The 15,685-nt window shown below is 31.9% G+C and overlaps 1 protein-coding gene across 1 annotated transcript; it reads right to left on the minus strand.

Moving 5' to 3' along the window:
* Positions 1–2,606: 2,606 nt before the first annotated feature.
* Positions 2,607–14,438, minus strand: LOC133181958 (deleted in malignant brain tumors 1 protein-like). The gene is made up of 6 exons (XM_061316623.1): positions 14,093–14,438; positions 13,085–13,226; positions 9,486–9,649; positions 4,845–4,986; positions 2,872–3,041; positions 2,607–2,752 (listed from the first exon to the last, which is right to left on the minus strand). Exons 1-6 carry the CDS (start codon positions 14,436–14,438, stop codon positions 2,607–2,609), a joined length of 1,110 nt encoding a protein of 369 aa, XP_061172607.1.
* Between the last annotated feature and the right edge of the window lie 1,247 nt (positions 14,439–15,685).

Below are 15,685 nucleotides of genomic sequence, written 5' to 3' on the forward strand. Positions count from 1 at the left end.
CAGTTAGCAATATTTTTTCATTGGTTTCTCCAAAAGTAGTTGATGGAATCGACAGCCCTCTGCAAATATTAATTTGTACTATCATCCAAAAGTTAAATCCATTGTGTCATGGTGACTTATAACATTATTTCCGATTAAATATTTCTGAATGTCTACAAATCGAATGGACACTTAAGTTACCTATCGTAGAGCTTGGCGATTTGTATCTATACCTTTTATACATCTTGTATATTCTGTGTTAATTGCGCAGATTTGTGGAGCAGACTAATTATTACATGCCTCATCTCAGGATAATGACAATTATTGGGCCTTCGCTTTTTTAAAGCAACAATTCGAGATAAATCTTAAATTTTGCTGCTAAAAATATATTAAATGATTTTTTTAAATGATTTTTTTTTTATCTAAAGCATCATTTGATTACAACAATAACTTCTACAAGAGGCATAATAAACTACATATGTAATTCTGTCTCTGCTTCCATTCCAAGAAATTCCATGAAAAGTAACCGCATTAGATGTAAAGAATAATGCAGAAAATGTAACTAGAGCTGAAAAACGTTTTGTTTGTTTATTGTTTAACGTCCCTCTTGAGAATTTTTCACTCAGATGGAGACGCCACCACTTGCCTGCGGAGAGCTGCAAATTTTGAACTATACTCGGCTCTCAGGACCATTGAGCAGTGAGGGATCTTTTTCGTGCCAGCATCATGGGACCTCGGTTTATACGATCTCATCCGAAACACCGGTCTCCACTTCCCACGAGGGGATTCGAACCCGCGACGTAAGGATCAACTCCTTACTCCTCTACTCTAGAGCGAACGCTCTAACCACTGCGCCACGCAGGAGCTGAAAATGGTATTTTATTGTCTAAAAGCAATATCACCGATATGCTGAATTTTTTTCACGTTTGACTGATTGTTTATTCATTTAAAAACTAGTAAGATTGAATAAGCTTGCAAAAATACTAATCGCGGACTTAGCGATTTAACGAAAAGAAAGAGAGCTTTGACAATTTATTAAATTCTGATACGAATATTGGATCATTATAATTAATCGTTTAAATAATTTTCATTTTCTAAATCTATTTTAGTGCAACAAATTAGGAATTCTAGAATAATTTAAATCCACAGCTGAATTGTGACATTCAACATATTTTAATATTTAGACATATATTTTATGGTTTATAATCGCAGTTTAAAATTTTAGTAAACAATATAATCATAACTAAGCATCTACCCATTATCAGTTCAACGGATAAATTTCAACCTGAATATTCTTACAACAATAATAATAACAGAAAGACATTAAAGAATAGAAATAATTTATCAAATTTTTATAATATGATTAATAATTTCACCAATGAAAAGCTAAACAACTGAAAAATAACTGAAAGGACAATGAAAGGCGACTGAAAGACGACAGAAAGGGCAAGGAAAAATATCTGAAAGATAACTGTAATGTGTTCACAGAATGATGGCTCAAATGTGCCTGAATTATGGCTAAAATGTAACTAAAAGGTCACTGAAATGTACAAATGTACCTGTCATTCAGTGACTGAATGGCCACGGAAAAGTCACTGAAAACCGCTCTTCAATTTTAACTGAAATGTCTTATTTCTCCCTGTGATGGTCTTTGAATAATATTTAATGTACATATGTAAGGTATTCTTGTCTTATTTTTATTCATGTATTTATTATTACAGTTCTACCTGCCTATTAAATACTAAAAAATTGTATTTTACATGAAAAAAAATCTTTTATTTCTCTTTTATGTAATTTACCTTTCATTTACATTATTTACAGTGTTAAATTATCATAAGTTAATAACAAATGGGAATAATTTAAAGCAGAGTAAAATTCCAATACATGGGTATAAAATGTCCCCCGCTTTTAATTCCAGAACGCCTGTCTCAGGGGCCATGAATTTCACAATTTGGGAAGAAGCACTATTGCTCATCATAAGCATGCACTTAATTTCTATACTTAATACCCAGGAGAAGGGGGAAATACTAAAAGAATATGCATTTTCACAATATGACCATTAGATCTCGACCCTAACTGCATAATTTTGAAAAGGTACCCTTGCTCTTCATAACAATGTACTTTTTTCTCCTTCATACCGAGGAACGGAGAAGATTTTCAAAGAATCTAGTATGCATTTTCACTATATGAACCAATAGAGCCCCACCATAACTCCAAAACTTCTGTCCCAGGGGCCATGAATTTCACAGTTTTGGAAGAAGCACCCTTGCTTATCATGACAACGCACTTAGTTTGTCTGCTAAAAAAACGAAAACAGTCAAACTCAACAAATCAAAGATAATTAAAAATACGCCTCTCTCGTGAATATATCAACAAAAATCCAGTCCCACTCATGAAATAAATGCCCCCCCCCCCCCCTTCGAAAAAATCAAACTACACAACATTGAACCTCTATATATGTAATTCAGCATTCTTTACTGCTATTGGCATCAGACCATAAAATGCAGTGTACGTATCATAGGTTAATCAAGGCAATTCAGATATCGCTTCACTAATTCGAACAATTTTCACTGGGAACCAAAGCATCCGAATAACCGAGATTCCACTATACTAGAACACGAGAATTCTTACCCAGAATATCCCAGAGACCGACAAGCTACTTTTGTGTCCTTTTGATCCCAGCTACTATCACAGATGGCTCCCCATTTACCGTTGATTAACACATCAAGAATACCTTCGTTAACAGATGTTCCGTTTGATAATCTAATAAAATCTGTAAAATATAGATATTCAAATATTGTAAGTATTTAAGGCTTTGTATCTCCTCTTAATTAATTGTCTTTTTTTTTTTTGGAATTAACTATATTTAAAAGTATGACTAGCTCCACTTACCACCTTGAAGTCTACATACTACACCAGCATCCTCTCTATGATTACAATTATTAGTGGAAGAAAATGTACACTCAGACAGACCGGTTTCACTTCCAGTACACTGTACATCATCAAAGAGTATAGACCCAGTTCCTTCTCCAAAAACTGCATTTGAAACGGCCAGTCCATGTCTAATGAATTTTACGTAAAAATTCTATTTTTATGTTGTACGACGTATACCCTGGTAATGTTTTAGTACAATAAGTGACACTAAAGTTGATTTTTTATTACTATTGACATTAAGGTATCCGACCCATATTAGGACCCAATTTTCTAACCTTAAATATCCACCCTGTATTAAATACTCTGATATTACTTCAAAGCATTTCAGAGTAGTAAAGAATTTACCAAGAGAAATTTTCAAAAATATAATTACCTAAGCAGTAATTATTTAATGAAGATTGCATTGATGTCTATGGGGACAAGAACATTTTTGAAAATAAAAATTTAAATACTAAGAATATCAAAAAAAATGCTGCGGTGGACAGATGTATTTAATTATAAAGAATAGAAAAGCAATTAAAAACTTAAGTTTTACCAGATAGATTTTTTTTAGAATTGATTTTTATTGATTAAAAGCAAAGGGCGGTAACTCTTGAAGGACAGGACAAGGTAAAAAATTAGGTCAAATTCCGCTCTTACATATTGATACTAACATGAAGATTATGTCTACATATACTGAGTATTCAGCCAATATATATCTGTTATACATTTAGATTCACTGAATCTGAGGCTATTATTGGTCGGATACCTTAAATGAATCGTTTATTATCATGCTTGTCAGAAAAGTAGAAAGATTCATTTTTATGAGGTATGAAATAACAGAAATCAATATTTTTTCAGCATTTTTCGAGATCTGTGTTTTTATGACATATATATTCAGAAACATACATGTATAAAAAGCCGCATAGACCACAACACTCACCTGAATCACTTTAGCCCTACTAGTCTTCAGATAGTCAAAACAGATTTTAAAAAAAGTCCTTTTTTGAATTTAAGAAGAATATGACCCAGAACAACTGGAGAAAATTTATTTCCGTACACATGATTAATGTAAAATTTTGATCTGTGATTTCGGTCCAACCCTAACCTCAAGTTTTATAGTTAATAAACTGAATCCAACGTAGGAATGTTCAGCTTATTAATAAGATTTAAAATAATTCTTTGTAAAACACTGATCCCATATTGTAGCCTAACGAGGGTCCTGATCTGAACAATCTAACCTATCTGAGGAAGCATATGTATGTCAGATTAATAAATTTTCTTTTTCAGAAGAGTAATCTAAAAGATTTTTCCAATATATTCCAGTAAATTTATTATCTATTGTGGCCCAATCCTACCCCAAGGCCATGACTGGACGAAGCTTAAATTAACACAAACTGAGAATGCTTACATATCTATAAACAATATCTAAATAAATAGTTATCTAATTATGACTTTGCTGCTCCTTAGAAGATTTCCAAAAAAAAAAAACAACAAACAAACAAACAAACAAACAAACAAAAACAAAAAAAACAAAAACAAAAAACAAAAAAAAAACAAAAACAAAACAAAAAAATACCCATATTCTCATGTAAACTTTGATCTCCTATTGTGGCTCCATTGTGGATCCCAATTTGAACAATATGTAATGAAGCTTCTACAAAAGTTATATATTTCCTGGCCCAGTGGTTATTGATAAATGAATTCTTAAAGATGCCATTAAATTCACATTTCCTCTTGAAAAAGGGCGTGTTTCTTCAATTGAATGAACTTCAATTCCCTTTACACAATGAAGCTTTGTGGCAAGTTTGGTTGAAAAGTTTGGCCCAGTGGTCAAAAATGTAAAAAGCTACAAACGAACAGACAGGCAGATAGACGGACAGATAGACAGATGCCGGACAAAATGCGATCTGAAGAGCTCACTAGAACTGAATGTAGAATTTCATACTTACTCACTATAACCTAGACTTCTACAAATAACACCGGCATCCAGATGGTCCCAATCATCATCACAAACCGTTCCCCATTCATTGTTCTTGTAAACTTCTACTCGTCCTTGAAATTCTAATTGTCTTGAAAGTCGTATAAGTGGGGCTAAGATATTTGAGATAGAAAATCAAGATAAAGAAATCCTAGAAATCAATCCAACAAAAACCAACGAGTAAGACATTAACAAAACTTAATAAAAAGGAAAGAGGCGATTAAGAAAAATGATTACTTATTTAAATCATAACTAGAGAAAAGTGTTATTTTATATTTTTCGCTTCTTTTTTGAGCTCTCTCTCTCTCTCTCTCTCTTCTCTCTCTCTCTCTCTGACAGATGACTATATTCATTAGTCGCCCGCGTGGAGCAGTGGTTAGAGCGTCTGCTCTAGAGTCGCGAAGTAAGGAGTTGATCCTTACGTCGCGGGTTCGAATCCCACTGTGGGACGTGGAGACCGGTCCTTCGGATGAGACCGTATAAACCGAGGTCCCGTGTCGCAGCAGGTGCTGGCACGAAAAAGATCCCTCACTGCTCAATGGCCGTAAGTGCCGAACATAGGACAAAATTTGCAGCTCTCCACCGGCAAGTGGTGGCGTCTCCATATGAGTGAAAAATTCTCGAGAGGGACGTTAAACAACATACAAACAAAAACTATATTCATTACTGTAATTAAATTTCTGAAATTTAATCCTGATTAATTCAATACTGAACCTATGTCAATAATTTTAACAATCTTGCATAATCATTTGACCAATTGCTTTGAAACAATTGTTTTGCAAGACATTCCTTTTGCTGGCAATGTCTTTTACAAAATAAAACTGACGTGGAAAAATTTTGCTTGCATATAAGATATATAGAGAAGTTTAAATACTATTTCCCTAGATGTAAAAAAGAATCATAGTGGAGAGGTATATATATCCTTCATAGTATAGCTAAGTAATATTTCAAGCAAACAATATCCCAAAATTCAAATTCTAGTAAGGATATACGTGATATATACCACAAAAAATTATATCTCACATACAGAAGAGTTAATTTGCTTTTTTTTCAATATTTCGTTTAACGGAAATCCATTTTGGAAATAAGTAACAATAGACTCTTAAAATTGTTCTCAGAAGTGTACAGTAACAAAACTTCATATATTTATTAAAAAAAAATTCAAAGGAGTTATTTGATTATAAAGTTACATTTTCACACTTTTCATCAAATCATGTGGCTCGGTCAAAAATGAATTTGTTAAACTAAACTAAACAGATGTCACTTCTTTAATGAGAGAGGCACCTATCTAAGCAAAGATTTTTGAATGGCAGAAAAACATTACGTATAAATTGATATCCATTAAAAATGTCTTGAATACATACTACATAATAAAGCTCTTAATGAAGTTTTGTCTTTAATAACCCAATAATAAAACAAGATTTTTTTTTCAAAGAAAAATTTCAAGTTGTAGTTGTTTAAACGAAACATAATAAAGAATTTAATATAAATAAGAACGATAGTGGAAAATCTTTCTGAATTAAATATTTACTGCAAGATAAAAGAAATGGAGATTTCAATTATAAATTAATAAAAAAAAAAATAATAATAATATACTATAAAATAATTATTTGGTAAGCAAGATGCATAAGTAGGGAGGTAATATAAATGACTCTCAGGTGTGATATACATGTACATACCTTTCTTACTAGAATTTATGAAATATTTTTTAACGATACTGTGAAGGATAAACCTCTCCACTAGAATTCTTTATATGTATATATCTGTGTTGTAAGAAAGCCGGATTGGCTCATTTTTGAGATTGAACAATTATATGACTCGTATCTCGTTAAAACGAGTTACATGTAGAATCTCGTTATAACTAGTTGGTCATGACGTCATAACGAGTAAGTAATCTCGTTATAGAGAAATAGTTTTGTCGTTATAATCAGTTAGTTATCTCGTTATAACAATTAAATTATCTCGTTATATCGATTTAGTTAATTCGTTATAACGACAAAATAATTAATTGAAGAGTTGAGATCTCTAAGTAAAGAATGCCAGCTTCGAGTCGATAACATTAATTTATAGTGAGCATGATAAAGAGTTTAAGGATGTGGTTTACTCAAAGTGAAATGGAATTTTATAAAAAAAAAAAAAAAAAAAAAGTACATTATGTTAAGTCAAAAGATGTTCTAATTTAGAAAATATTATTTTATTAATTGAAGAAAATATGCAAGAACAAAAATAAATTTTTTGGTGATGCAGAGGAAATTTGGACTAAATTTTTAAAGGTTTTTTTTTCTTCATTTTTCCCACATTTTTTTTATTTGCAACATTATTCATAAAGTCAAAATTCTATGTGTTTTTAACACCATTTTGCAAGCAGTGTATGTTAAGACTCGTGTATTATTTCAAATAACTGAACAGCATGCAATAAAGAATTTCAAAAATATTAACAAAAACCATTCCAGACAATTTATCCCAAGAATTTGATCATTGATCTAATTTAATCTTAATGCCAGCAAAATGAGGGGAACAAAAGTAAACCTAGGCTTTAAATCAGGGATGGGGTATCTGAAAAAAAGTAATTGTAATTGACCATAATTAATTACATTTTTTGAAGTAATTGGATGTAATTTGTTATTGAACATTTAATGTAATTGTAATCTAATAAATGACACTGAAAAAATTCCATATAATTTCAATTACTTTTTCAATTACATTCAATTACTTTATACAATACACATTCATGATATATATTCACCACTACCTCCCCATTTTACTGTCTTTATTTTACTGCAAAACATATTCTCAATCCTTCAATTATACAAAATCTTAAGTTCATGTTTACGAGCAAATAAATGATGGACTTCATAATTATAATCTAGTTTCTTTCTAATCATTATGTAAAATTGAATTTTTTATTTTATGTCTATCAAAATTTTGTACCACCCTTCTTAGGCCAACTTTTCAGTCATGAAACACACATTCATTATATTTCAATCTTTGTTGTTGGTCAATAATAAAAAAAAAAAAGATTGTGTGTGTCATTAATTAAGTTCTCTCTTGTTGGAAAGAGATATAATTGCCCTCCAAATCACAGCTGTAAATTGCAATCAAAACAAATCAACCCCTCTAAAGAGGAATTCATTCCATGCTTTAGAAGACAAAGCCAATAGAGATAATTATTTCAATTAAAAATTCCCTGCTAGCTTTAGAAAAGAAAATCTTTCAATTTGACAATTATTCTAACATCTAAAGAGATTTTTAATGAATAAATTTTGTATCTGAAAAAGTTATGTTTTGTACTATTATTATTTTTGAAGTAAAAATGTTCACTAAAATAGCTATTTAGGATGTTCAGGTTACTTTCAAAAGAAATATCTAATTAGAGAGATTACAGTTGCGACTCATTTTACTCTATTAAAATATCCACTTTTAATCAAATATCATAAGCCATGCAATTTATGTACATGTAGGTTTTGCGCATCAAACTGATCTTAGATAGTTCTTTAACGTTTAGTAAATAAAAATTATATATTAAACCACAAAATACACAATGCCTATATAGCTTATTATTTCTTGTATTGTTTGTGCAGAGGCTGAGCTTATATACAGATATGCATACCAACAACTTTGACCTTTTGACCTTGACCTTGGAGTTTGACCTACTTTTGAAAAACTTTAACCTTGACCATAACTTTTGAACAGTTGGTGGTTAGGCTTTCAAACTTCACATGTGTATTTCTTGTGACAAGACCTTCCTCTGGATATCAACCACTTTGACCCTTTGACCTTGACCTAGGAGTTTGACCTACTTTTGAAAAACTTTAACCTTGGCCATAACTTTTGAATGGTTGATGCTAGGGCTTTCATACTTCACATATGTAATCCTTGTGACAAGATCTTCCTTTGGATACCAACCACTTTGACCTTGACCTTGACGTTTGACTTCTATTTAAAAAACTTTAACCTTCACCATAACTTTTGAACAGTTGTATCTAGGTCTTTCAAATTTCACAAGACCTTTCTTAGGGTATCAACATTTTTTTTTTTATCTTTTGGCTTGGATTTTGACTTGCATTTGAAGAAACTTTAACCTTCGCCATAAGCTGCCATACGGGGGCATCAGTGTTTCACAAACACATCTTGTTGTAATATAAGATTAACAATAGGTAAAAATTAGCTCAAATTCCGATTGTTTATTTACGTTTAGTAAAACTATTCTATTTCTATTATATTTCCTTATCTAATTATCTAAAGAGTTTTGTTACTTGTTTATATACTTTGTGAATAAAGATAATATTGGTCTTAGTGTAAAAAATAGATATTTTCCGAGAAATACTCAGGAACCGCTAGCATGAAAATTAGGTCTTTGACCTAGTTATATAACACTACAATCATACGTAGGTCTACAATCTACAATAGATGGTTTTTCATTCTTATCAGTGGAACTTTTTTGTCATCTGAGTAAACTTCATTCTTAGGGAAAAACTTACTATTTAATTGTCTTATGGATTTGATTATTGTTCTTTATTGAAAAGACCGAAGACAAAAATGCTTGCTCACGAATAGTGTTTTCTACACAGTGTTAATGTGAGCTACAATGAATTTGTTATATTACAAATACCTTTCATACACATAACGCCTGCATCCTCCCCATGATTACAGTTATGGTTAAGATGATTTGTATGCGTACAATGCAGTAGGGAACTTTCAGTCCCATAACAATTGACGTCATCCATATGAATAACACCAACTCCACGTCCAAAACGTGCACCGCTATATGGGCTTCTGTAAAAACATAATTTTATCCATGGTAAAAAAAATACTTACTTTTAAAAATGTAATATTCACGATTCATTTAAACGAATAAGTCAAAAACAATTGGCAGTTTGGATACTTGGGAAAAAGAGAAGAAAAAAATATACATTGTTACAGAATTTCTTTACAGAAGGAGAGGTGTCTTTGTTTACCCTTAATTACTATACTTCTCACTTTTTCTACATTCATGCAGTTTTCTACAACATAAATGAAGACAGGTTCAAATTCCTTTCTCATCTGCCACTGCATCGTTGGAATGATAATAATGTAAATAAAAAAGGCTAATTTATAAATGTCGAAATCGTTTCGTTATGTACGAAAATGACATAAAATGCGTTTCAATAGAGATGAATAAACATGATCAATGAAATATATGAAGATAAAGAACAGTATTCAGGCTCAAAATTCCATCAAACAATACAAAATAGAGCAAACACGGAACTCCAAACATCAGAGGTTGGATCAGGTGCCATGGAGGAGTGAGCATCCCCTGCCGACCGGTCACACCCGCCGTGTGCTCCTTGTCATGATCGGGAAATAACGGAAAAATCCGTAGACAATTCAGTGTGTAAATAATGGCCTAATAATTTGTATGAAAAACGTCAGTCAGCATTTGACTCAATGATAAGTTGTATTTGCTGACAAGGTCATTGTATCAACCATAGAACTTACGAAATGATATCTTTAAACGAGACAGCTGATATTCTTGTTTCATCAACTTGTTTGTCAATAATTTACCTCGTTTTAGAAATTGTACATACGTAGAGCATGCTCTTGCGTATCGAATCAAATGAGAGATATATACCCCGTATGCAGTTGATGAAGGTATATTGCTGCATAAGTAAGGGAAGTTGACGATTGAAAAGTTAAAGTCATCATGTTTATCATAAAGCTTGGTTGTTAGATTACCATTAACGTCTTTTTCTAGTAAAATATCCAAATATGAAACAGATGTATCAGACTCTGTGGTATCTTTTATCTCAAGCTCACAAGGATATATCGTATCGACATAAGAATGGAAATAGCCATTGTTAATTGACAATACGTCGTCGATATATCTTAATGTCGAGTTGAAGGTCACAGCAAGTGTTTTTTTCTTTTCATGTACAAGATTTTGGACAAATTCTGCTTTATATGAAAACAAAAAAAGGTCTGCTAATAACGGGGCGCAATTAGTACCCATGGGAATTCCAACAGATTGTTGGAAGACCTGGTCTCCAAAAACCACATAGATATGGTCAATCAGAAACTCAAGCATGTTCATTTAAACGAATAAGTCAAAAACAATTGGCAGTTATGGATACTTGGGAAAAAGAGAAGAAAAAATATACATTGTAACAGAATTTCTTTACAGAAGGAGAGGTGTCTTTGTTTACCCTTAATTACTTTTCACTTTTTCTACATTCATGCAGTTTTCTACAACATAAATGAAGACAGGTTCAAATTCCTATCTCATCTGCCACTGCATCATTGGAATAATAATAATGTAAATAAAAAAAGGCTGATTTATAAATGTCAAAAATGACATAAAATGCGTTTCAATAGAGATGAATAAACATGATCAAGACTGCAAAAGCAAATTAAAAATAAAACAACAGAAGGGTAAAAGAATACACCATTTATTTATATATAGATATTTTTTTATATCACTTTTACTTTAAATTGTTATAACCATCTGTAGTTGAATTACATTTCACTATTATTTAAGCACTTACCGATTAAACACGGACCTCCGGAAATTCCAGAGGTGGATCAACTGCCTAGTGCATAGGGCTCATGGCGGGTCTGACCAGTCGACAGGGGATGCTTCCTCCTCCTAGACATCTGATCTTACCTCTGGAATTTCCAGGGGTTCATGCTTCATGCCATGTTTACAGATTTGTTTTGTTTGTAGGTTTTTTTTTTTAAATCGATCAATATTCGATATCTTCACCTTTTTCATCAAGTAAAGTTTTCAGTTGACAATTGTAGTAAATACGAACTGTGAAGAAGTAAGTTTTTTGGCTATGAATTTGACGTATTTTTGAATTGGACAAATCGCTTCTGATAATTTCAAAATATTTATTTTAGCTTAGAGGGCTTTAGAATCCTATTTCCATTTGATTGTCATTTTATGAAAAATACCTCTTATGCAATATTACTATCCATGGAATATTTTTCCCCTCAGGCAAGTACATGAATACAAATAAATAAAAAGTTGACCACATCTTAGCTTTATTTATATCTTTAATACTGCTATTGCAACGACACATGCGTTCGTTGGAACACTCTACTTAATAAAAATTTATTTCTCGCTCTATTCAAAAATCGGTATAGTTTAGGAAACAATATATTTTAGGAATCTTTCATGAAATCAGTCAACGTATTAAATTACTTGAATTTCCAAGCCAAAGCACACTGCTTCTTGGGATAAAGAATATGTTTAAGGGAGAGAACCCCCCAATACTATCCATCTATGAGAGAAAGAATACTTCAGGTCTATGACCATCATCAGTTTTTCCTTTTTTTCAGAATGGACATTCGAATTCTCTACTCAATAACAACATAATAAGGAACCAGGACTCCCATCCATGGATATTGTCTCTATATGGCAGATGTCAGTGATGTCACCGCACCTTCTATGCCTTTTTACCATTAAATTCAGACATTAAATAACCTCTGTTTACATGGTATTTGGACCTGGATCGTTTCACATTCTATTTGTTGGTTGTTAATTTGTAGGTATATCAATTCTTCCATACACATCAATGTTGGTGAGAGAATGATATTCAAATTCTTACGTACAAAGTTATAAATTAAATTATACATATCATTTGTATAAAATGTTCAACAATTTTTAAAAGATAGCGCACTATTAATATTACTATCATTATGATAATAATACTAATAATTGTCAAAGGATTTAATTCTGTCCACTGAGATAAAGAATGCATCAACTGAAGACTATATGTTTATTTGGGGGTTTACGAGGTGATACAAAGCCAGAAACAATTGATTTGAAAACTATCATGAGCGCCAAGATTTGTCATTTTCCATCCACCAATTAACACCAAAAAATAAGACGTTCCTAATATTTACATTTTTTCATTGTAAAGTTTATTTTTTATTGTTCCTTTCCGTTCTGCTTTCCATTTTCTAATAAAGAAAACTCAATGTGCCACACCAAATGACCCCATGCAATTTCATTAAGAAGGTATATGCATACTGATACTTCATAATTTTATTTGTATGTTATTTTCAAATAAATGCACATAATTTAATTGACCATACCAAAGTGTAAATTCCTTTACCGTCAATTACTTTGAAACCACAGCTTTTCCCTCAATAACTTTGAAACCGCTATAAAATAGAACAGCCTAAAACGAAATATTTTTTTTTGGTGAAATGGAAATCTGAAAATAATACCCAGTTAGTCCAAAAAGTTGTTTACAGATAACATTTGCATCTTTGTAGTCCCAGCTATCGTCACAAACTGTTCCCCATACGCCATCCTTGTAGACTTCAACTCTGCCCTCTCTAAAAGAACTTCCATTTACGAGTCGTGCACCTTAAAAAAAAAAAAAAATGTTTTACATATATATAAGATAAAGATTTTATTAAGAAGCAGACTTTGATACTAAGGCTTCAAAAGAAAATGTTTTTGACAGGAGTATATTTTTATTTTTTTAGAAGGAGGGTTTTCTCTTTATTTATACTTATACATCCCTTGCGAGAATTTTTCACTCATTTGAGAATTCACCAAATACAGCCAAAAGGCTTCAAAGATAGACCTTTACTCGACACTCAGGGCCATTGTGCAGTGAGTTTTTTTTTTATTATGCCAACCTCTACTGTGAAATGGACTTCGGTTTTAAGGTCTCATCCGAAAAATCCATGACTTTCACTTCTAATTTCGGGTGCTTGGCGAAGAAGCAGTCACTACCTATGTTTAACGTCTTAAATTTGTTGCGGCGCAAGGAACGAGAATCTAAGCCGGACCTCCTGATTACGAAGAAGCGTCTTACGACTAGGCTACTGCGACGTCATTTGAACATTTTAATTCATTTTCCATATCTTCTTGCTATCAGGTACAAGTTCATTTGGATGAAATAGGGTTCAGGGAAAGAAGTAATTAACCCTTTCAAGATTACAGAGGAAACGGGATAGATGCACACTGACAGGTAACACTATTTTCAGTGACTAAGTAAACATAATTTGAAATTATTACAGATGTAATTCAGACAATATTCTATATCCGTACATTTTCAATGAAATTTCATTCTTTATCACTCGGTAAGAAGGACTTTGTTTTTGACAGTTATGTTTAAATAAACTTACAAAAAACGACAAATTTGCAGCATGAAGTAGCATACCCTAAGCAAGATTTATTTGTTTAAATTTTATTAGAATTTACTCTTGAATTTGAAAAGCTACCCTGTTTCACTGCCTCTGCCTCCACGTTGTTGTGCAAATTCTTAATCAAATCTTCTTGCTCTTGAATTTTTTCTTTCAACAATTTGATTTCCATATTGTTTTTCTCAACTCTCTCTTCCAACATGTTCTTAAAATCATTCATTTCAATCCTGTATTGTTTTAACCGAGATTCCATATTGTTTAAGTACGACATTATAACTTTTTGGGCTGCGGAGTTGATCAGAAGTTCCACCTCCTCTATCTTAGCCAATGGGCAATGGTCCAAAAGGCTAGATCCATCTAGTACACTCTGGCCATTCACTGACATCAGGATAAGTGTCATACACAGTAGATTAACTATATCCATTTTAGACGCAAACTAAACAAAAATAAAAAAAAATAATATATTTTTCACTGAGTATAATTGCCATTTTACTTTTGATTAAACATATTTATATATTGTCAAAAGTAAATCTGTAAATTTATATATGTAGTTTCATGGATGTTCAGATTTTATTCAATTTTATATGTTCCAATTCAAAGAATTCAACAAACTACATATTTCCTTAGGGGTATAGTCAAGTGACGGTACATATTGTCCTTCTGTACATATTGTCGTCGGCGACAGTATGTACCAACCCTTACTGCACATATTACTACTTAAATTTTCAGCCAAAATCTTGATATTTTTCCTATTAAGTCAATAGCCTAAAGGTATTTTCTGATTCAAAAAGAACAATTATTAAACATACAAAATAAATAAATAAAAACGTTTTATTTGTTTTATTCACATTTCTTGTCATAAATATATACATATAAAAGCTGTAAGTTTATAAGAGAGTCTCAGGCCAAATATACTTAATAACGAAATATTGTCAATTCCAGATCTATAAGGACTTCAGTTCTAAGTAACTATAAATGAAACAAAACCGGAAAATTCTTAAAATGGATTTTTCCCCCTCGAAAAGGCAATTTCTCCGAAACTTAAGCGCGACGGTCACCTTAAACATAGGCTTTATGAAGAGATAAAGATATTTTTCTATTACTGTATAATATTTGTTTCTTGTCGAAAGAATGCAATTTAAAATGAACAGGCTGATTAATACCTCTTAACCCCTTCCATTTTTGAAATGCAGAAATACATGTATGTACGACATTATAGAAAAATCAAGTGAAGTTGTTTTAAATAATAATTTTTCCCAGTATTTTAGTATTTTCCTTTAATTTATACGCTCGTACTTTGTAATATTATTTGATAATTGCTTAGTGATTCATCAAAGATTTCCAAACATCGATCGACCAATTGACATGATTGATTCTTAAATAGACAATGAACATGCCTGTTATACGCAGGGGAAAGGGGATTGGGGGGGGGGGGAGGGAGTGCCTCCACTTTTTTCTACTTTCAATACCTTTTTTTCTGAGAATAGTATTTTTGCTTAAAAAAGACTCCCACCCCCTTCGACACACACTGTTTGTTGCTGTAAGGTCGAACTCGGGTAGATTCCCGTTTTTGAAAAGAACAAAAAATCAGGAAACGTAGAGAACCCCCATCTCCGCTCCGAAGAAATAGAATTTCTCAAAACGTTGCTATAGCTGTGGGTCTGATGAAGA

The sequence above is a fragment of the Saccostrea echinata genome, unplaced genomic scaffold (genome assembly GCF_033153115.1).
Source record: "Saccostrea echinata isolate AGI-Se365-2 ecotype Australia unplaced genomic scaffold, CSIRO_AGI_Sech_v1 ptg000001l, whole genome shotgun sequence".
NCBI classification, from domain to species: Eukaryota; Metazoa; Mollusca; class Bivalvia; order Ostreida; family Ostreidae; genus Saccostrea; species Saccostrea echinata.